The sequence below is a fragment of the Lissotriton helveticus genome, chromosome 10 (genome assembly GCF_964261635.1).
Source record: "Lissotriton helveticus chromosome 10, aLisHel1.1, whole genome shotgun sequence".
In the NCBI taxonomy this organism is placed as follows: Eukaryota; Metazoa; Chordata; class Amphibia; order Caudata; family Salamandridae; genus Lissotriton; species Lissotriton helveticus.
The window spans coordinates 938,387,469-938,410,872 of NC_136071.1; the positions used below are offsets into that span (position 1 = coordinate 938,387,469).

General features: G+C 42.5%; 1 protein-coding gene across 2 annotated transcripts in view; it reads right to left on the reverse strand.

Annotated features, from left to right (window-relative positions):
• The window catches only part of NMT2 (N-myristoyltransferase 2), a 361,358-nt gene that overhangs the window by 78,239 nt on the left and 259,715 nt on the right, over positions 1-23,404 (reverse strand). For both annotated transcript variants that reach the window (XM_078663604.1, XM_078663603.1), the window contains exons 4-6: positions 22,550-22,668; positions 4,208-4,299; positions 3,977-4,093 (exon numbers count right to left, since the gene is read on the reverse strand). In XM_078663604.1, coding sequence (XP_078519730.1) covers positions 3,977-4,093; positions 4,208-4,299; positions 22,550-22,668 — 328 coding nt within the window. The remainder of the gene's footprint in view (positions 1-3,976; positions 4,094-4,207; positions 4,300-22,549; positions 22,669-23,404) is intronic.

Here is a 23,404-nt window from a genome sequence, read left to right on the forward strand (position 1 = left end):
TCACAAAGGTTCTCAGACTGGTCATGGAATTTCACTGTATGACAAGTGATGTTATTAGTGTGCCCCAACGATATCCTGATTATGGATCAATGTCCACATTGTCTCACAAGACATCGGAGTATGACAATCTCACTATTGCAGACACTATGATTTATAACCATCCAGGAGAAATTAGAACACATACCATTTTTATGTTTCATCATAGAGACGACACAAGCAATAATGAAACTGCTGAATATCAAGATGGCAAGCAAAAGTTGAGTTAAGCTTTAAAAATGTTTAGAATATCATTACAACAATTAGCTTGATTGGTGGGGCTCCTGGCATTGTCCATCCATTTCGGGCCTCACTGCAATACAGGGCTTAGCAATGGTTAAACGTGTCATATCTGAGAAGGGAACATCTATATTTGGAACAAGTGGCCCTTACACAATAAGTCTGACTGGAGATTTAGTAGCGGCTCCAACATATGGAAACATGGAACTGCAGGGCGAAATACAGATTGACGTCAGACCTAGTTGTAGAATCAGATGAAAGCTGACTGGAATGTAGGCCCAGATGTGGAGACGTATCTACCGCAGGAAGGTGGTCAGAAGATGAGGATTTACACAAATTGTTTGGAATGTTTGACCAGGTCAGTCGCAGTCAAACAGTGAATGAAGGGCACGCTGAAATGTTGCATACTGTTGACCATCACTGTAATACATTACATAAATCATTTGGTAGAAATCTGCTGATGGCTGTCAGATATTTCCACAAATTATGGCATTTTGGCCTGGGGAATCAAACAACAGTAACAGTGGAATATCTTCTAAGGAGACAGAATACAAGAGAGGATTGGCAATCACAGCGTTTTCAAGAGGTCAGTGCATGGAAATGACATCCGCGAGTGTTCGAAGAACTCATGAGGAGATTTGATCTGTGCTGTAAGTGTCTGTTCATCTCCAGGATGGGCCATAAACTACCAAGATATTACAGTAAAAGACCGGATCCAGAGGCAGCATCAACTGATGTGCTTCTGCAGGTGTGGACACTAGATGTCAATGATGCCTTTCCTCCACTCACTATGATTAAGAGGGTGGTGGCCCAGGTGCGGCAACATGAAGTGAACTTTTCTTGATCGTGCCAATTTAGAGATCTCAAGTCTAGTTCCCAGTACTGATGGAACATCCTGAAATTCACTGATCTGTCTACCTCATCAGGTTCCACTGCCTGGTGACGGAGTGCTTACTCTAACTCATGCCGTTGAGTATTTTAATGAATGCGGGACTGGCCTTTCAGAACAGGCTGAAGAACTCATGAGGAAGTCCTTGGCTCATAGCATGATCGAGAAATAAATGTTAACTTGGAGACACTGGACATTTTGGTGTGAGGAATGAGGTCTGAGTCCCATGCGGTCTGAGCTTGTCCAGGTCCTGAATTTCTTTTCACAGGTGGTATATGAATGTCAAGCTTACAGGTCAATAAACGTCTTTAAATCTGCCACCTCAGCCGGACATGTCCTGGCGAATGGTGTAGCAATTGGTGATCTTCCAATTGTTCATAGATTAATGAGAGGTGTGAGACTCGTTAGCTTCAGAACCAAGATATATCAACCTTTGGGATGTCAATCATGTCTGAAATATGTTCTTCTCATAGCAGTTGAATGAATATTTGCCAGGACAGAATTATCAGGTAAGTTGACTAGGCGTCTTTGTTTAGTATCCTGCAAATATAATCCTATCAATTCAGTCCCCTTAAAAAAACCTAAAAGCTTTCCTGCACGTTTTGCTAGGAAATTTCATTTTAATCTGGCAAAATCTGAACAGTATATTTCCTAATCAAAAATCTATCCAATAGATATCAGTCTTCTAAATTATCCTACCCATGTTTTATATCCTAAAATGCAGTTTACCTGGACGAATTCATCAAACCCTGCTTTACGAATATAAGGTCTATAGGAGGTATGCCTACAGCCATCTATCGTATTGAAATAGCTGTGATTAAAATACTCTATATCCCTCACAGGAAAACAACACAAAATAAATCAATCATATTTAAAGCTCACTTTTCCAGTTTGAAGTACACTGCACAACCATCTATGTGCTTCTTCTCCCACTCAAACATGATTTAGGGGCGCAGCTTAGTACAAATTAAACATGCCCTAATTGTTTTAACGTCAGCCTGAAAAAAAACACTTGTCTCAAGGTCCTGAAGGCTGGGTTTAATAGGTTATATTGTTTACCTGGATAAGAGGGAGGTTCTGGTGGATTTCATAAGGACAACATGGTCATTCTTAGGCTGCTAGGAATGATTCACTCTGTGACACTGTCAACTCGGAACTGGGTTGTTCAGGGAACGAGGAAAACCTGTGATGAAGGCCTAAAGAATGGGTATGTGTGGGGTTTTCAAGGGTGTTTGATGATCTGAAGAAATTGTTTCATATAAAACAAGGAAAATTAAGGCTTGAAGTAGGCAGCATGGGTAGGACTGGTTAGTATTTACTTAGATTTTGCACGTTTTTGCATCTTCTTACATTTTTTCTTCATATAGAAACTAGGGATCACAGGAATAGAAATAAACTGGATTTGGTTATTGAAACCAGAAAAATACCACAGTCAGAGAATCAAGAGATCTTCTGTTTCCCACACACACAGTCATGTCTACTCTGTGTTTCTTTGACTATTAACATGCTCTGTAGGCCTGAAAAGTGGCTGAGTTAAGCACTTGTTCAGAGGTGTAGCTAGCAAAAGTGTAGCAGGAGCAGTAACACCTGCGCCCAGAAGTGTGTAGGCCTCCCCGCCTCCTGATTACCTGTCGTTTACTGCTCAACCAAGGAAAAAGGTACTTATTTTCTCTGTTTGTACAAAGGCTCATGTCTTCATTGTAATGAGGTACCAGAATCGATTCCTGATCACGTAGTATTGATAATCGATATGTTAGGATTAGCATGGTGTCACTAAACTCACACTGTAGACATGCATAATTAGTATTTACGGTATTTACTTTCACTTAGCTTCATGCCACGTTACGCTATATGAATACCATACTATGGCCTTCTTTAATATCGTACATGCACAGGCCTTATTCTCCCTTAGCTCTAAAAGCCCTGCTCCTGGGAAAGAAACCAACTGTTGCAGAAACTGCTGTTTCAGCTCGGTAGGCTCGGCAAGGTCGTAGTTAGCCGAGGAAGGGCCGATAAGCACATTCCGGGAGGGGTGCAGGGTGGTTTGTCTCTGAGAAGACAGAAGGGAGTCACCCGTCTGACCTTGCTGCCTGAGCGAAATCAGGAGCTCTTTGTGTGCCTTATATGGGTTTTCCTATTACTGTACTAGCTTGTACCAATTTGTATTTTTCCATGTTAGGCCATGCCGGTGCCAACGCAATTGTATATATGTGATGTGCTGACAATGTGCCAGCAGTCTTCTTGGCGGACCTTTTGGGTTAGGTCGCAAGGAGCTCCTCTGGCAGAGTTTTGTGTTTGTCTAATAAACGCTTGAACCTTCTACACTGCCGACCGACTGCTTATTGGTAATGGTAAGGGGATTTGGTAATGTAATGATTATTGTTGGGAGGGGATCATATAATTTTCGGTACTTCAGTAACACCACTGTACTAGATTCTGACATCTAGCAGTCAGAATAGTTACTATATGCTGCTAGCGTTTTTAAAAGGGTAATAAGCATGAGAGGAGTCAGTATGTTCATAGAGGAATGTGGAATAATTTGAATAGTTGGAAAAGAAGTCCTGTATAGTTTTAGTAATCTCTTAAACGTTATAATGCCTCTTAGTTCTTTAAGTTTTTAAAACATTGTGAGATAATTAGAATATTTCAAATAAAGTTAACTAGAAAATAAGTGTTCTAAGTTTTCAAGGTTCAGGGGTTGAATGTAAAATACCAAAATAGAAAGAGAACAGTGAAACTAATACTCGGTTTTAGTGCTATCATGAATTTGAAATATTTAATTGATAATATACTTCAGGCACTGTCACTTACCTATCGTAAATGCGAATGTTAGCAGGGATAGCGCTTATAAACCCAACTAATTTTTTATTTGAGGTTACACGAACTCCACAGTGCCATTGAGGAAGCCAACCTGGAGGACGCAGCGCCCTGGAAATAATTTGTAGATTGGATACAGTTAACCACTGTGTATATGGTACCGTAGAAAAAGCAAGAACGAATGAAACCCACCCGTTTTCCCCCCACAAAAGCATATGTACTTACCACTGCAGAAACTCTGGTGAATAATCAAATCTGAACATATTGTCGTCGTCTTCTACATAATTTTCATTCAACAATGTGTACAGCTCTTTTAGCTAAAGGGTCCAGATGAAAAAAACGCACATTAATAGACTCCGACTCAGTCTGAGCAATTTAAAGCAGAGGTACTGCATGCGTCATCCAAGTGATACCGTTCCAGAATTTTCTAAAGCATTTTGATTAGGATCCCAGATCTTTCATACCACGTTCCAACACAAGCATTTGACAATAAAAAAGGGTTCACTTCCAACGGCTTCCCGACACTTGATTAATTGTTGTGCTCTTTATTCAGTTGTGGTTAGCCTGAGCATCAGCTGGAGAATGTTCTCGCACATGTCCTTGATAATCCGCAGCCATAGAGCTACACGCTTCAAATGATTCACAACTGCTTTTGTAGGCTGCTTGGAAGATAGGCGTACCTTCAAAATGTTTTCATGGTTTTGTTCGATCTTTAAATGCAACCTTTCACAAGTAGCCTCTCACACTGTATAGCAATTCTCTCAGCTAAAACACTCCAGTTAACTCCCAGAAGCCCTTGCAATTACAACCTAAGTCCTTCTTTTCTTTTTATTACTATGCACCCCCTTTCAGGCACATTACCTGTGCGTGTACTTTAAGGAGTACGACATTCCTATCAAGGAATACACCCATTTCTTAAGCATATATTATTCAATAAAATTAAAGAGTAACCCACAAGGAAGCCATGCCGAAGCCTGATGTAAGACACAAATGCATGAAGTGCTGTGTCAATCAGGGTTGGATATTTAGGTGATATTGGCATCTAAAATAGCAGTACCACACAATTACTCATGGAAAAGGCTTTCTGATTTGGGCTCTGAGTTATACGGGAGGGGGATTCCTGGCTATGCCTCTTGGAGCTGAGCAGGCCGGCGGAAACGTGTCTTCCCTATGCTTATCTCATTCATAAATAGCTCTATAGTCCCATAACTAAGGCATCATTTATTCAAAGCATGGTCAAACAAGATCACACATCAAGCTGCAAAGTGCAAATAATAAAGTATAAAACCACAGAAAACATTCACTTTTCAGTCAGAAATATAGCCAGTAGCTCCTTACAGACTGCTGAAGAATGCTTTTATTGTCCTAAGTGCAGTCTTAATGAAAAGGCGCAACAACATCACGAGTGACTAATTACAAACCTCCCCCATGGGCTTTTTTAAAATAAATAAGACAGTTTCGTGTGCCTATTTAACATAAAAATGTCGCTCAGTTAGTTAAAGGCGCCACTATTAAAAACCAAGATTCAAGAATAGCAGCCCAATGCATTGTAGGTAATGTATTGCCTCATATCCGGCTCAATTCCTAATACAGAGCATAATCAAAAGCTAAAACATTTTATGATGTACACTTACCATCAATGTGCAATAATGTGAGATAATCATAAACAATATTATCAATTAAATATAAGGGTCTTCAACATTTTCTTTTAGTTCTAATGCATGAGACGGTTCAACATACTATATGTAGTTGTCCTAACAATAAGCAGAATGCCTAGTTTTATGTACATCTTACATCTAGAAACGAAAGGGACCTACAATACGATTTTAAACAATAGATAGTGCTAAAAATGAAGACATTCCTTCTTTTTTAAAATGTTTATTTACGATGTAGCAGAGAAAGAACAAAACAAGAAATATTACATAATGCATAATCCCTAGTAAAAAAATAAATAATTCTAGAATTCCTTGCCAATTATAATTTCCATATTCATTTAATTCACTGTTCAGGTAAGAAACTAGTTTTTCTCAACTTGCAGGGGTATAATAGATCATCTATTTACTAATAAACTCCTTGAATATATACAGTTACAGAATGAGAGACAAGCAAACAAGGTGGTGTAGGGAAATGAAAAAGACTATGAAACTGAAACTAAAAGATGCACAAGCAACCCGCATGCCCAGATTAATTTGCAGGAAGAAAATAAAACAAGCATTGGCAATGCCAATAGGTCTGGCTTTAAAATAATGTTGTATGGCAATATTAAGCATTACAAAATACATAAAGTATGTATTTGTGTGGAAGTAAAGAACTGAATAATAACATTGGTGTAGGTTAAAAGGTCAGGTGAGAGTTGAATAGTCAAGCCAGACCTAAACATCTATATAGGTTAATGACTGTCCTCCTCCCATCTGTGCTGCTGCCAGAGAACACCACCATAAATTACCTAGTTATCTAAGACAACTTTATAGCATTAGAATGTTATGCATGTGCCCCTGAAAGTTCAATCTCAGGGGGCTGGATGGATAAACAAAATGATCGCAGCTGTGTGGAGGGCAAGCACTTTTATTGCGGAAACACATAACGTCTGCCTATTCTGGTTCCCAATATGTGGGCGGTGCCAGAGCCCTTCTACAGCAATGATTACTTAATTGTCTGGTGACAGCTGTGGTGTCAAGATAGACCGTAAGACAAGCATAAATTAATTTAGAACATAGAAGATTCAAAGGATACTCTCAAAACCGGTCTTACATTCCTCACATGGAAGGAGAACTGAAAACCCCAGTGCGTGTTTTAAAAATAAACCTAAATTAAACCTGATATGGCCTGCTTCCATTTGCTGGGTGCTATCCAACAAAAATGCTTAAGCACTCTGTTTTCTAAAGAAATCAAGTGGGATAGGCCTACTCTGGATTTCACTAGTTAAAAGGGTATGTCGATTAATAGGTACAATCTGTTACTTCATATGGTTTATCTGTGACACATGATGGCATCCTCCATGGACACTCCTATAGGGTCTACGAGAATAGGTAAACGTAAGTACTCTCACTGAACGTGAAGGGCTTGAACCAGCCGGTTAAACGGCAGAAAATATTAGAATACCTTCGTAGACAAAAAGGGAACATAGCTTTGCTACAGGAGATGAAACTAGAAGCAAAAAATGTCCTCACCTTACGGAATAAATTCTAAACAGAAGTGTTGGGATCTGAGGCCATAACTAAGAAAAACGGTGTGGTAATATTGATAGCAAAAAAGGCTAGATACAGTAGGTGAACTCCCCTTGGTTGTACCAACTAACGACATGCGCCGGCTAAAATGGGCAAATGTCAAAACTAGCCAGGAGACTATTGACATTATTAATGCCCAGGTCGACGAAGCAGTAATATCCCTGGAGCAATTAAATCTAATAGATCCAGGCAGTGACCTAGCAACTACAATTCATTAAAATATTTTTTCAAACATCAAGGTTCACTTTCAAAAACCACAAAAGAGAAATAATGAGAGTAAACCAAAACAGGCTAGGTGGTACAATTCAGAGTGTAGGGCCTCTAGATTGGCTCTAGGAGCAGCGATCAAAGGAAGGGATTTGGCCTCTATCCGGCGTGCCCGCTTAGATTATAAAAAAAGTATAGTCAAGGTTAAGAAATTGTGGGATGAGCTTCATTGGCAAGAGCTAAGGGAGGCAAGTGACAAAAAAGACTCTAGGTTATACTGGAACATCATAAAGTTGGGTAAAGGGGGTGTAGCGGAGTCACCCAATAACAATGTATCCCAAGAGGACTGGGTAGAATATTTTAAGCCCCAGTACGCCGCCCCCCTGCCTAACACTCCTATTCGGTTGACCTTTACACTTCCCATTGTGAAGGCAACCTATTCAGCAAAAGAGAAGTCATGATGGCCCCGAGTACAGTGGCGAGTGGTAGAGCTCCGGGATTGGACGGTGTCCCAGCGGATCTTTTCATTAGCGATAAAGAACGCTGGAGTAAATATATTCTTCTGCTCCTTAATGCAGTCGCCCAAGGTGCCAATATTCCGGCGTCATGGAAAAGGGGCAGTTATTATCCCTGTTTTCAAAAAAGGTGATAGATCTCTGCCAGGACACTATAGGCCCATAAGCCTAATCGACACCATACAAAAGGTGATTGGTAGGGTGGTTGTAAACAGACTTTTGGAGTGGGATGAGGAAAATAACGCTTTGTCACAATTCCAGGCTGGCTTTCGAAAACTGGTCAGCACAATGGATCAGGTTTTACGCTTCACTTTGCTTCAGTGGAAAATTGTGGTGCTGGGCAAGGGCAGCCTGTATGCAGCTTTTGTTGACTTGCGGGCTGCCTTTGACTTGGTCCCAAGGGCCAAGCTGTGGCAGGTGTTGAGGAGCCTGGGCCTCCCTGATGACCTTCCGACATTGTTAATGAGGCTTCATGAGGCAAACTTTGCGAAGATCCAGTGGGGAGGATATGGAATGGTCACCCCAGAATTCCCGGTCGAGCGGGGTGTTCGTCAAGGCTGCTCAATGGCCCCTACATTGTTTACGCTATATATTAATGGTGTTGTTGCCCGGATGCTGGCTGCTAATGTGGACGCTCCTTCGTTGGCTGGATCTAAAATACCAATTTTAATGTTTGCAAATGACACTTTGATTTTATCTAAAACCCCAAGTGGTTTACAGCACGCTTTATCCATTTTTGATCATTTCTGCAAGGACCATGGCTTGGAGATAAATGTGGCCAAAACTAAACTGATGGTTTTTAATTTTTGACGTAGCCACAGCCCCCGAACTGTTATGAATGGCCGACATCTGGAGGTGGTAAACGCTTTTACATATTTGGGAATCCACGTATCTAATGATCTAAGATGGACCAAGCACATTGACATTACAATCGTGAGACATAAGCAAATAGCCGGTGCATTGGGCTCTGAACACAGAAAATCCCTAACAAAACCGGTTAAACCAGCCTTACAGGTGTACGAGGCTAAAGCACTCGGATCATCCCTCTATGGTGCAGAGCTATGGTGTTATGAGAACTTGCAACCATTACAGACTGCAGAAAATAAGTGTTTTAGACTCATTACTGGCCTTCCTAAAGGGTCTCCTTTGGTACCACTTAAGTTTGATCTGGGTAGGAAGTCGGTTGTCGACCTTGCAAGGTTGCGTCCAGTATTGTACTGGCGCAGACTTTGGACAACACCTGAACTTTTACATTATGCTGAGGGGTTTAAGGATGTCATCAGAGCTGATGTTTTTCATAAAATAGGTTGGTTAAAAGAACTCAGAAACATGTTAGGTGCTCTTGGTCTACATGCATTATGGGAAAATCCCGAGAGTGCTTCTTTTCCAACAAAACAAGTCCTCAAAAAGATCTACTGGGACAGGGAGGCAGCTCGAATCTGGAATGAAACCAACCCAGAGTCTATGGCGGGAAGATTCTTGGAAGTAAAGTCCCTCCCCAATTTTGAACTGTATTGGGACGTTATCACTAACCCAAGGGACAGGAGGTTGCTCTTCCAGATCAGAGCAGGTGCCATCCCATTGAGATCTTTGACTGGCAGGTGGGGCGGCATATCAACTAAAATTTGTCCATCTTGTGGAGTGCATAATAAAACTATTGGTCATTTTTTATTTGTATGTAAATCATACGTGGAACCCAGACGTATTTGGCTAACTCCTATGTGTAAAAATCTAGGAACGACAAGTAGTGCGGTAGCCTTAAGAATTATTCGCACAAATTCATCATTGCCTATATTAATAGCCACTGCTAAATACTTGGGGTGGTCATGGTCCATTAGACAAAAACTTATAAGCAGACTATTGTAAATAACGTGCTACAAAAACATCTGCATTTTTTTTTTTTTTTACATTTTTACATTTTTAACCCATGATTCAATTGATGTATTTTTAAATCCCTACAGTTCTATATATATATATATATATATATATATATATATATATATATATATATATTTTTTTTTTTAAGAAACATAAATCAAGTTTTTTAACGGATTTCTATGTATGTAAATGCTTTTATGTGAATTTCACGAATAAAGCAAAATTTGACTTGACTTGAAAAAAGGCCAAAGTGGACGTAGTTTCCTCCACAATGGACACAAAAGGTAGATGGGTTACGGCAAAACTGATCAAGGACGATACTGAATTTAATATTACAAACGTATATGCCCCTAACTCACACGAACCCTCCTTCTGGTCAGAACTCACAAAACAATTGGACACTATTCCGGACTCGGCGGTCCATATTCTGGCAGGCGATTTCATCCTCCCATTCGATCCTACCTTAGATAGGGACTCTAAATGTAATTTCCGTCCCAGCAAAGCCCATAAAGACTTCACTAGACTGTGCAGCAGATTTAACATGATAGACACATGGCGATTACAAAATCCCGATGGCAGAGACTACTCTTTTTACTCCCCTCCACAAGATTCATTCTCACAAATCGATTATTTATTCATCACTAGAAACGCGGTAGCCAGGATCGAGGACACAAGCATTGAGCCAAGGCTCGTTTCAGACCACTCATGCATCTCACTAACTATATAAAACGTTAAACCAATACTCCGTCAGTCAATGTGGCGCCTTAACGATGCCATCCTGAATGACGAGAAACACAGACACCATAGGAACCGCCATTAAAGAGTACTTAACAATTAATAAAGAGGGTGACACCACTGACCCCAACAGGTGGGAAGCTCTATAAAGTACCATAAGGGGCCTCATCATAAAAATAACGTCCGCGGTAAACAAGAATCACAATGCTGCTTTATTGGAACTAGAAAAAAATATCTCGAAACTCCAGAGTGAATACCTGAAAAATAGATCCGCTGAAACGCTCAATAACTTAAACCAGAAGTATGCCTACAACAAACTAATAAGTGAAAGAGCAGGAGTCTGGTTGGACAGAAGAAAACGGTTTAAAATTTGCTAATCAAATAAGGCAGGAAAGGGCTTAGCAGCCTATCTTAAATTTAAAATACAAAAAAACACAATCAACTCCTTGATAGATGACAAAGGTATGCCCAATTCGGACCCCCTTAAGATCGCGGAACTGTTCAAAGACTTCTACGAGAAATTATATGCCAAAAATAATAATGTGAAAGGGGAGAGGGTGGGAAACTACCTCAGTACATGTGATTTACCAACACTCACCAACACAGAACGTGGACACTAAATAGGCCGATATCAGAGTCAGAGGTCACGTGTGCGATCAAGTCACTTAAATGTGGGAAAGCCCCCGGCCCTGACGGGTTTACAGCGAAATTTTATAAATGTTTCTCCCAGACACTTACATCACCAATATTAAATATGTTCCATGAGATCGGCGAAACCGGAGAAGTGACAGGGACACTAGCTGAAGCGGTTATAGCCGTTATACCAAAAGAAGGGAAAGACCCAAAGCTTCCAAAGAACTACAGACCTATTTCGTTAATCAACTTAGACTGCAAGCTTTTAGCTTCAATTTTGGCGCAACGCATCCAGAAAGTCCTACCATCTCTAATTCATCCCTCACAAGCGGGCTTCCTAAAAAATAGGTTATCAAGCGATAACACTAGAATCCTGGCACATGTCATCGAGAAGGCAAAATTCCTTTCCACGCCTACTACGGCAATAACACTTGACGCAGAGAAGGCATTCGATAAAGTGGACTGGTCGTATTTGGAGGCTGTCCTGCAAAAGTTTGAATTAGGTCCTTTTTTCACTAAAATGGTCATGTCACTGTATGCCTGTCCCTCGGCGGGAGTAAGGGCAGGAGGGGCTTTCTCCTCACCGTTTAAATTACAACAAGGGACTAGACAAGGATGCCCCCTATCTCCCTCTTTATTCCTCTTGGCAATTGAGCCCTTCCTGTATCAAATCCGTAATAATGATAACATCCCAGGGATTCCATTTAACAACTGCATTATAAAGCTGAAAGCTTATGCGGATGATGTATTAGTTCTGTCTGAGCAGGCTGATAAAGCAATACCTGCCTTGCTGTCCACGATCGAGAAATTCTCTGACGTGTCTGGTTACTCCTTAAACAAAGATAAGACCGAGGTCAAACTATTAAATAATATGAGTGGCAAAGACATATTGGGTAACTCGGGGCTCACCTGGCAACCGAAGAGTTTCAAATACTTGGGCTTAGACTTTGAAAAAGATCTAATCACGACACTAAAAATCAACGAAGAGCAACTCCTGAAGAAAGTAAATAAGCTCCTAGAGGGGTGTGTGTGTTTGAGTTTAAAATATTTCTTAAGCGCACGTACACCTAGCGGTTTCATGGCGCTGTGCTGAACTAAACTCCTGGGGAATCGGAAATTAGAGCCTAGGGGGAGGGGTTTTAAAGGGAGAAGGCTTGTGTGAAGAGGAAGGTTTTAAGTGCCTTGCGGAAGAAAGTATACTGGGGACAGGATCTCAGGTGAAGCGGAAGGGAATTCCAGAAGGCAGGGGCGAGTGTGGAAAATTTAGAGCCTCCCCACTTTTTGAGTTTAAAGCGGGGAACTGTGAGCAATTGTTGGGTGGAAGAACGCAGCTCCCTAGGAGGGACATAGGGGTGAATTTCAGAACTAATAAAGGCAGGGGCTGAGCCAGACCGGGCGTTGAAAATGATGCATCCTAGTTTAAACTGGGCTCGTTCTCGAATGGGGAGCCAGTGTAAGGTCTTAAGGAGGGGAGTGACGTGGTGTGACTTCGATAAATTGAAGACCAGCCGAGCCGCCTGGTTCAGAACCAGCTGGAGGCGTCGCACGCTGTACGCGGGCATTCCACAGTAAAGGGCATTGCCGTAATCCAGGCGGGAGATCACCATTGCCAGGACTATAAGTTTAAGGGCCGGGAAAGAAAAAAACGAGAAACTTTACGAATTGTGCGAAGGGAAAGGAAAGAGGAGGACACCACAGAGCTAAGTTGGGAGTGAAGTGAAAGTTTGTGATCTAGTTTGAACCCAAGAGTTTTTACCGAGGGAGATGGGGCTGGGGGGGAACCCAGCGAGGGGGGCCAAAAGGAGGAGGACCAGGAACTGGAGCAACCACCCGTCAGCACCAACTCCGTTTTGTCGGGGTTGAGCTTCAGGTGGTTGTGATTCATCCAGTCCCGGATAAAAGTCATGACAGACTGAAAATTGGAGATGGAATCTGGGGAAGATGAAAGGGAAAAAATAAGCTGGAGATCATCCGCATAGTTATAAACGGAGACCTCCAGCTGTTGGAGGGCAAAAATAAGAGGAGCAATATACAAATTAAATAGCAACGGGGAAAGGGATGAACCCTGGGGGACCCCACATTTGACCGGCTGGAAGTCCGCTGAGAAGTCTCCCAAGCGCACTGCCTGGGTGCGGTCACTCAGGAAGGAGGACAGCCAGACCAGGGCCGATCCTCCGATTCACGCCGCTCTGACACGGGACAGTAAGATGGTATGATCAACCGTGTCAAAAGCGGCGGAGAGATCGAGGAGTACCAGGGCCTGGGGATGATTGGTGTCCATACCCTCTCTGAGGTTGTCAAGGACCGATAAAACAACGGACTCCGTGGAGTGCGAGGGACGAAACCCAGCCTGCCGGGGGGCTAATACCCTGTTCTCCTCCACGAAGGTGCTGAGCGTTCTAGTTACATGGCGCTCCAGAACCTTCACCAAGAAGGGCAGGAGGGAGATAGGGCGATAGTTGACGAGTACTGAGGGGTCCGCTCCGGGTTTTTTTAAGATGGGAAGGATAACGGCCGATTTAAGAGGGGAGATGACGATGCCTTGTGATAGCGAGCTGTTAAGGAAGGTAAGGGGGGGCAGGACACAAGCAGAGTAAATCTGTTTCAGAATATGAGCAGGGCAAGGATCTAGAGGGGAACCGGACTTAACCATCGGTAGGAGAGAAAGAAAGGATTCTTCTGTGAGGAGAGGGATAATGTCAAGACACGCAATGTTGGGGGGACATTGGGGGTTGACAAAGGAAGGGGAAGGGGGGAATATTTGCTTTGATTGTGGTAATTTTATCAAGAAAAAAAGAATTGAGGGAATCACAGAGATGCTGGGAAGGGGATGGTTTGAGGGAGGCCCTGTCAGAGTATGCAAGATCGTGCACAATGGTGAAGATTGCTCTGGACTGATTTTCAGCGGCAAGAATTTTAGAAGAAAAATATGCGTTCTTGGCCACCAAGATGGATTTTTTATACTGGGCCGAGAGAGTAATATACTGCTGTCTGAGTTTGGGACAGTAACCCTGCCTCCAGGAGCGTTCTGCCCGACGGACGCTAAGTTTTTGAACTTTAAGTTCCGGATTGAACCAGCGATTTGCATCGTGGGTACGTCTGGATGATACGCGCTTTAAGGGAGCGACTGAGTCGCAGCCTAAACAGAGCCAAGAATTGATGGAGTCAGCTTGTTCGAGAGATGACAGTCCGTGCAGATCCGGGCAGGAGGCGGAAAGTGTAGTCGACAAGGAGGTGACATCTACGTGATTCCAGGAACGCGCCCAAATGTTTTTAGGAAGGGTGGACTTACGAACAGAGCTGAGGGGGAGTGAAAAGGAAATGAGAAAGTGATCGGACCAGGTACAAGGGGAAATGGTCAGGGACGACACTGGGCAGTTGAGGGACCAAATCTGGTCTAGGATGTGGCCCTTGCAGTGGGTTGGAGAGTGCACAATTGGGGAGAAATTAAGGGAGCAGAGAGACTCTGAGAATTCTTTCGAGGTTGTACATTCGGCCGGATCTGAAGGCCAAAAATTAAAGTCTCCTAAAACCAAGATGGATGAGTTGTTTACAGCTAGAGTTGCTACCAAGTCTTGAAAGCTCGGCAGAAAGAGTTGAGAGGCAGAGGGAGGGCGGTACATCAGCACACAAGTGAGCGGAGTACTGAAGGAAAGTGTGCGGACAACTAAAAAGTCTGATAAGCCAATAGGGGAGAAAGTTAGGGGTTGAAAAGCAATTTCTCGGCGGGCAATCAGGGCGACACCACCACCCGATTTGCCGGGGGGACGGTCAGCGCGAAGAGCATAATATGATGCAGGAAGCATGGCTAAAAGGGAAGGGAGGGAGCTATCGCAAAACCAAGTCTCCGTGAGAAAAAGCAGGTCGGGTTTGTGCAGGTCCAATAAAGTGAAAAGTTCATGATAATGCTTGACAGCTGACCTGGTATTAAGGTAAAACGCAGATAAAGTGGTGATGGATGGGCAAGCTGGCGGAGCAGAAGAGGGATAGTGAGCAGGTAACAGAGGTAGGGAGGGAGGAGGGGGAGAGGGGGGAAGCGAAAGGAGGGGTCAGTCCTAGTCTGTCAACTCGCGCTGTTACAGTGTCATCCAGAGGCCATGACCCTTGAAGATTGAGTAGTTGAGCAGAGGAGTATTGTATGGGATACTCAGAGTTGGTGGCCCCTGGCCCCGTTTGGGCTCGGACGGGCGCAGACGGGCTTGCCTTAAGCGCGCCTTTGGCGCGCAAACGGCGCTCCCGCTGCGCTTCCGGTAGATGCACATGTTGTAGTAAAAAGGGGGTGTGTGGCCTCGAGGGGGCGTGGCCTGTGTGCACGCCGGAGATGGCGGCCGCAAATGTTTGTTGACACTATAGTCCGCGACAGCGTACAATCGGCTGTGCGGAAGGACGATGTATGGGATTCTGCCCCAAGAATGAGCACAAGTCAGGTAAAGATAAAATACAATTTATTTAGTAAAGTGACTCTCAAATAGTTAAAAAACGGACCTAGAGCTCCCGGCTTCCGCCTCAGGAGTAAGGTTCAAAGAGGGCGCTCGTTGTCAGCGCTTTTTATGCTGGTCGGGGGGGGGCTTTGCCTCGAGGGGGCGTGGCCTGTGTGCACGCCGGAGATGGCGGTCGCAAATGTTTGTTGACACTATAGTCCGCGACAGCGTACAATCGGCTGTGCGGAAGGACGAAGTATGGGCTTCTGCCCCAAGAATGAGCACAAGTCAGGTAAAGATAAAATACAATTTATTTAGTAAAGTGACTCTCAAATAGTTAAAAAACGGACCAAGAGCTCCCAGCTTCCGCCTCAGGAGTAAGGTTCAAAGAGGGCGCTCGTTGTCAGCGCTTTTTATGCTGGTCGGGGGGGGCGTGGCCTCGAGGGGGCGTGGCCTGTGTGCACGCCGGAGATGGCGGCAGCAAATGTTTGTTGACACTATAGTCCGCGACAGCGTACAATCGGCTGTGCGGAAGGACGAAGTATGGGCTTCTGCCCCAAGAATGAGCACAAGTCAGGTAAAGATAAAATACAATTTATTTAGTAAAGTGACTCTCAAATAGTTAAAAAACGGACCTAGAGCTCCCGGCTTCCGCCTCAGGAGTAAGGTTCAAAGAGGGCGCTCGTTGTCAGCGCTTTTTATGCTGGTCGGGGGGGGGGGGGGGGGGGGCGTGGCCTCGAGGGGGCGTGGCCTGTGTGCACGCCGGAGATGGCGGCCGCAAATGTTTGTTGACACTATAGTCCGCGACAGCGTACAATCGGCTGTGCGGAAGGACGAAGTATGGGCTTCGGCCCCAAGAATGAGCACAAGTCAGGTAAAGATAAAATACAATTTATTTAGTAAAGTGACTCTCAAATAGTTAAAAAACGGACCTAGAGCTCCCAGCTTCCGCCTCAGGAGTAAGGTTCCAAAGTATTTATTGTGGTGGGGAAGAGCGGAGACACTGAAAATGATGGTCACTCCTCTAATTAATTACATGGTAAGCATGCTCCCTATGACTTTCTCAGAAGACTTTCTACAAAAAAATAGACAAATTATTCAGTACATTCCTATGGCAGGGGAAGAAACCCAGGGTGTCAATGAAAAAACTACAACTACCTAAGATAAAAGGCGGCCTGGGTCTTCCCAACTTTAGAAATGATCAATCAGCTTTTTTGTGCAAACAGGGGGCATGTTGGTTTTAACGAAGACTCAAGTTATACACCACTATGGGTTGGAATAGAGAGCTCCATCATAGGCAAAGCCCCTCTTCCAGCGATACTCACCATGGACCTGTCACACCTTACACACTCCAAGTACATCCTCCTTAACACTAGGAGAGCGCTCCTTAGACTTGACCAGACCCACAATACTGGCCTCTAAATAAAAAAAAAAACGACTACCTCATCCCTATGGCGCAACCCAAATATCCGGATTAACGGAGCATCACCCTTCTGGGAACACTGGTCAGTAAAAGGCATCAACATGGTCTCAGACTTATACGATGGCCATATGCCATTGCCTTACTCTGCGATTCAGAATAATCATTGCCTCCGGCCAATTGACTTTTATGCATTCCTAAAGTTGAAAACAGTCTTAACCACACGATCGTTTACATTCTCAGATCCATGGTTGAAATCAATACTCCCACGCCTCCATTAAACAGGTCACTTTGTCTCAAAAGTTTATAAAATGCTTGCACCTACACTAGGCAAAGACGGAACGAGATTAAGTGGGAAGAAGAACCTAACACCACGGGCATAGACCTTAATTGGGATAAGATTCATGCTTCAGCCCTTACACATAAGGTTTCCCCGATCCTCTCCCAAACCAAATATATGTTACTAAACAGGGTTTTCTGGACCCCCCAAAAACTATTCAAGCTTAACCTAAGAGACACTCCCACATGTTGGAATTGTTCCGCAACTGAAGGAGACCTGCCCCACATGCTCTTCCACTGTCCCTTACTACAAAAATACTGGTCAAACGTCTTTGACTACATTGAGCACATATTTAAGATTAAGCCAAGGAGGGAGTTTATTTACATACTACTGGGTGCTATTGATCCAACACTAGCAAGAGATCATGATTGTCACCTACTGGATCTCCTACTTACACTAGCGTGCAAAGTCGTTTTGTGCAAATGGAAGAGCGCCTCGGAGGTCTCATTCACTATGTGGAAAGAATGGCTATCATGTATTGGAGGGACCGACAATGCTGCTTTGCACTCTTCCCCATGGCATGTAACTAACAAAAAACTGTGGAACGCTCTTGATGCTTCCTCTTTCTCGTTCGACCCACCGTAGGATGCTACCTATATAGTGTGTCAGTCTAAAAACTACCCCCAGTACTAGAAATCTAGGACACGGGTACTAGTGCGAGTATTGCAAGTGGACCAAATTGAATGTCATGATATTATGCAATAAATATAGGGTTATCTTGCGGTACCTTGTGTCACTCACTAAAGAGCACAGTCAATGGAAACACAATGTATGTCAACTGTTTTATTTTATTTCTTCACCCACATATGCTCGTTTTACTGTCTTATATGATGACGTCTTAATTGTAACCCTATCCATTTTTTAGAACAATGTCCTGAGTTAAGGCCTCTCCTAACGAGTATAACCTTGGACCCTCAATGTCAGACCACATTCAGGTACTCCACGCGTGAATATGACATCTGACCTCTACGCGCTATGTGGGCTTGTGCTGTATTCACTTTATTTTGTTATCTTACTTTATTTTACTTTAACACAAATTGATCCATGTATGTATCATTGCATGTATCTCAATGTATTTTTGTACCATGTATGTATCATTTGTATACATCATTGTTTTTACTCACTTTCTTTTTCTTTTCCTTACTTAATAAAAACGATATGAACAAAAAAAAAAAAAAAGAAAGCAAGTGGGAACCTAAATGCACAGGAAGCAGTTCAACAGCCACCCAGGCATATATAAATATCAAGTGACCAGCTTCTAGAGGTGAAAGAGGCAACCCCAATGATTTAAAAGCAAAATAAATTTGAATATTTGCAACTATGCCAAAATAAACTTGCTTGACCTCTCCGCAGCTTTCGAAAGAGTCTCCCACCGCACTCTTACCTCCAGACTCCATGACGCCGGCATACAGGGAACTGCCTTCGACTAGATACGCTCTTTCCTCACCGACCAAACCCAAAGAATGAGACTTCCGTCCTTCCTCTCCGAGCCCACAGATATCAACTGTGGAGTACCCCAAGGATCGCCGCTCAGCACCACGCTTTTCAACATTTACAAGCCCCCCCCTTGCAGCCATCGTCAGACAGCATGGACTCAACCTAGTAGCCTACGCTGACAACATCCAGCTCATAACCACCCCCTCTGCATGGGACAACACCTGGTGGCCCTCTACCCTTTGCAGCCCCCTTACTTTCACAGACTACGCCCAGAACCTTGGCATCATACTAGACTCCTCCCTCACCATGACTCAACAGATCAACGCCGTCTCCTCCTCGTGCTTAAACACCCTCCGCAAAACCTTCAAGTGAACCCCCCCTCCGAATCCAAATAGACCATCACCCACACACTCATAACCACCAGATTGGACTACGGAAATGCTCTCTACACCGGAATCAAGAAATCCCTGCTCCGAAAACTCCAGACCATCCATAACCCCGCTGCGCGGCTCGTCCTCGGCATCCCACAACACAAACATATCACGCAGCACCTACTAGACCTCCACAGGCTCCCCGTCGAGAAGAGAGTTACCTTCAAGCTACTCACTCACGCCAACAAATCCCTCCAAAACATCAGACCCCAATACCTCAACGAAAGAGTCTCCTTCCATGCACCCAAGAGAAACCTCCGTTCCGCCGATGTCGCCGAAACCCCACGCCTCCGCAGAGCCGGAACAGGTGAAAAAGCCTACTCCTATATCGCAGCAAAGACCTGGATGAACTCCAGCTCAAGATCAGACGTTCCCCTACTCTGCACACCTTCAGGAAAAGACTCAAGACCGGTCTCTTCGGCTGATTCGGAGCTGCACAACCATCCTCCCCCCCCCAGCGCCTTCAGAGCCTCACTGGTAAGTAGCACGCTTCACAAATCCCTGATTGATGAATGTCTCTTGTTTCTTACTCTAACAGAGTTAAATGTTTCTCTGGGCAATTTCAGGTAACCACAAACAATGTAAAAGCATTTTAACTAGTATGTTTATCTTCTATAATATAATTCACTAATCTTTTCTGCCATTATAGAGGGCTTTCTATTAAAACAAAGTTATAAATACTTCTATTGTAATGGTTATATCATTTTATTTCATCTTCAGTTGTACGATTTATGTATAGATTGCTTTTGCATATTTTACCGGTCCATATCTTACAGTTAATTTGGGTTCTTTCCCGGGTGTCAATACTGTATAAGTTACAGTCGCCCACAACTAAAATAAAACCAATATTCCAGTTAAGTAAAGTGAGAGATTGCTTAGTGACTTTAGTAATGTGCAGCACTGTAATGGAATCACTTTGGAATAAACCGTATTCGGTGTTCACAACAGGAACTTTGATGTGTCCTGTTTTGCAGATTAAACTGGAGGGTGATCAGTTATGGTTCATTGAGATTTTAATTCATTTTATCGAAGCTGAGTGGAACGTGTGCCTGTTGAGGAATCTGGTGAAGGAAAAACTTGGGAAATTAACATATCCCTTCTTAAAATCAATGAAGTGCTGAGTTTAGAAAATATCTTGCAAGTCTTCACGATGGCTTCATTTACTTTCAATTGGTGTTTCTAAAGTTAATAACATTGGTGTCAGCGCACGCGGGAAGTTGTAAACAGTCAGATAGTTCCCAATCGTACTATAAGTCCACAGTAAGACACGTCCTATTGTCAGAATATTCCACTGTTCTCATTTACATAGGATGAAAGAAGTACTAAAATGATACTTAATGTTGGAGGATGCTTGCAGAGTGGACAATATTTGATTGTGACAGAAATTCTGGCTTACACCAATTTAGTAAAACAGCTTTCGAATATGAAGTGGAAAGATCTTTGATTTTATATTTATATAATCTAACGTCATGCCGATTGGATGGGAATCTTCCAAGAGATGATTATGAAGTTACAAGAGAAAATAGGCTTCAATTTCTTCATAGCCTGAAGGACTATCTCACATTACAGGTGTCACCTTACAATTTGGATAGACAGTACAGAACCAATAACCCACAAAACAGTATTTGATAGGTCGTTATTTCTCTCAAATATCCATTAACTAATTATGCAACCTAGGACTTCCTCGCTACCATGTCGACTTCATGATTTGAAGAAGGTACATTCAGAAGTTATAAAGGCGTCCATTTACAAAATATTCTGTTGTGCACTGAACAGGACAATGGACATCTCTTACATATCTGCATTAAGTGGAGATTTTTAACCCCGGCCAGGCAACAGGAGACCTGTTAAGCAAATTGGGGAGGTACCAAGATGGGCTACAGTAATGCGATTGCAAGCTTGGCCTTGTGGAACATCCTGAACGACTGTTATTCACTAAATGAATGTGTATTGAGCAAAGTCTCTGAGGAAAGAAGGAGAAAGGCATATTTTACAGAGCTCTGGTCAAGGTCGAAAGCAGAGTGCATAATGTTGGCATTTGAAGACTATGGATGGTGGCAAAGCAACTGTTGTGAAGAAGGCTTAAAACAATGAAAAAAGGCAAAAATGTTGAATAGTTCAATTTCCATGGATATGTTGGACGATATAGAATGTGGAATCAGTATCGACATTGTAACCCTCACAGGATGAGCAATGATCAGAGAAATGGTTTGGTTTAGAAGTTCATTCTAAAATCTCAATAGTCAGTGAGCAGAAAGTGTGGGAATGAGTTACATTTCTGTAGTTTCCAAGTAGATGAAGGCTAGTTTAATTCCACAAACATAACAAGGATCCTCAATATTATAGCATGAAAAATAGCGTAAATTTAGAAAAATAGCCCCTGCATGTCAGGTCCCATGGAATCAGCAGCCTCCATTGTTTTCCACCCTCCCTTCTTTGTATCTTTAAAGTAGTTAATTAAGACTGAAAGGATGTAAGAACTCTACAGACATAAAAAAGAAACCAAGAATACTCATTTAAAAAATGTTTCACAAACGGGGCCCACTGTCAGGGAATGTAAGATATGTACTGCAAACTACTTCATTAATTGACCAAAAAAACTAGCCAGGGCAAAATCGAATGAAAAAAAATCATATGAAAATCATGACTGAACTTTATAAATAATAATGTGGTTTCGGATTGCCAAAATGATCAACAATGTAATTAACTGGGGAGGTGTTGAAAGGTTGCAAGTAGACTTTGTGTAGTAACAACTGATCCCTAACAACAATTTCAACTACAGTACAGACTATGTCTCTCACACTATGGGAAATTGCTTTATTTGATCCTCCTTTTAGCAACAATGCAACACTGGATGTAGAACCCTTAGAACTGTATATGTTTATTTTCCCACAAAAAGAAAAGCTGCTCAAGCACTTCTATCTTTTGCCTGTTCTCCCAGGCAACGCCTGAAGGAGATTTTTTAACAGGTGGTTCTGCTTTGCAATTGATCAAATATGTGTACAGTTTATTGAACATTCCCAGGAATGTAGTTCCACTGATATCATTCAACTAAGAAACACTCTATACAGAAGGGATGTAAAATAAGATCATATTAAGTTACAATGCAGAGTTCAAAATAAATCGCAAGCATTCTGAACAATGCTCTCAGACAAAAACTAGGGTTATGTTCCCATTGAATGCCCAGGTTTTGATTACTTACATGCATTTCAAACTTTCTAGCTTGGGATTTATCTGCTAATTTCAATAGTACAAACAGCATAAAAAATCCATATTACGAGTATGAAGTTGCTAGTTTTAAGCAAATCAAAGTTTGAACTTACCACTTCAGCATTGCTTAAATCCAAAGTATCCCACATAAAACCCTGCGGCAAAGAGTAACACTCTTGACGGATATTCTCTTTATCTGGTTCAATTGCACCATGAGAAGTTATAACTTCATCTATCATTTAAAAAAGGGAAAAAAACATTAGCATACATTTTTTGCAGTATATGCAGAACAGTATTATCATCACTTAGGCACTTACAACATCAAGAGGCAACTGCTTTAATAGTAATTTAGAACTTTTTTTAGACTCTCAAATGTTTTTGCAGGTAGCATGTGCTATCATCAATAAATTACAGATAACAAAAAGAGCTGCATCAATCTATTTATGGTCAATATTTAAGAACATTTAGCTAGCATACCAATCCCAAAAATTAGCATTTACTTTCATCTTTTCAGTTTACCATTTTCAGCTTCGGATGTGCTTGATTTGGGAGTAGAGGGTCAAGTTCTTTGGGATATCTGATGCCGGCTGTCTAGACCTAATTTAAGTCTTATTCTATACAATTGATCCTTGTCATTTACAGCGCCAGGAGACTCCGTTAGGAGTGACAGTTGCGCTATATAAGACTCACTTTTCATTTAATTTCAAGTTAATTAGTAATAGATTCGTCCTGACAATTTTTCAATTGCACTGTTATGATGAATGCATAGGTTTTTTTGATAGGTGCTTTCCTACCCTTGCATACTCCATTTCCTCTTCGAGGGTCGCTTCCGGTACTAGAGTTTTTTTCAAAGATAAGTTATTAATTAATCAGAAGCCCAGATCACAGCAAAAGCTCACCAGGAAAACAGAATGCACAAGCTACTTCCCAAATAAATAAACGTGAAGATTGATTACAGAGCAGAGATG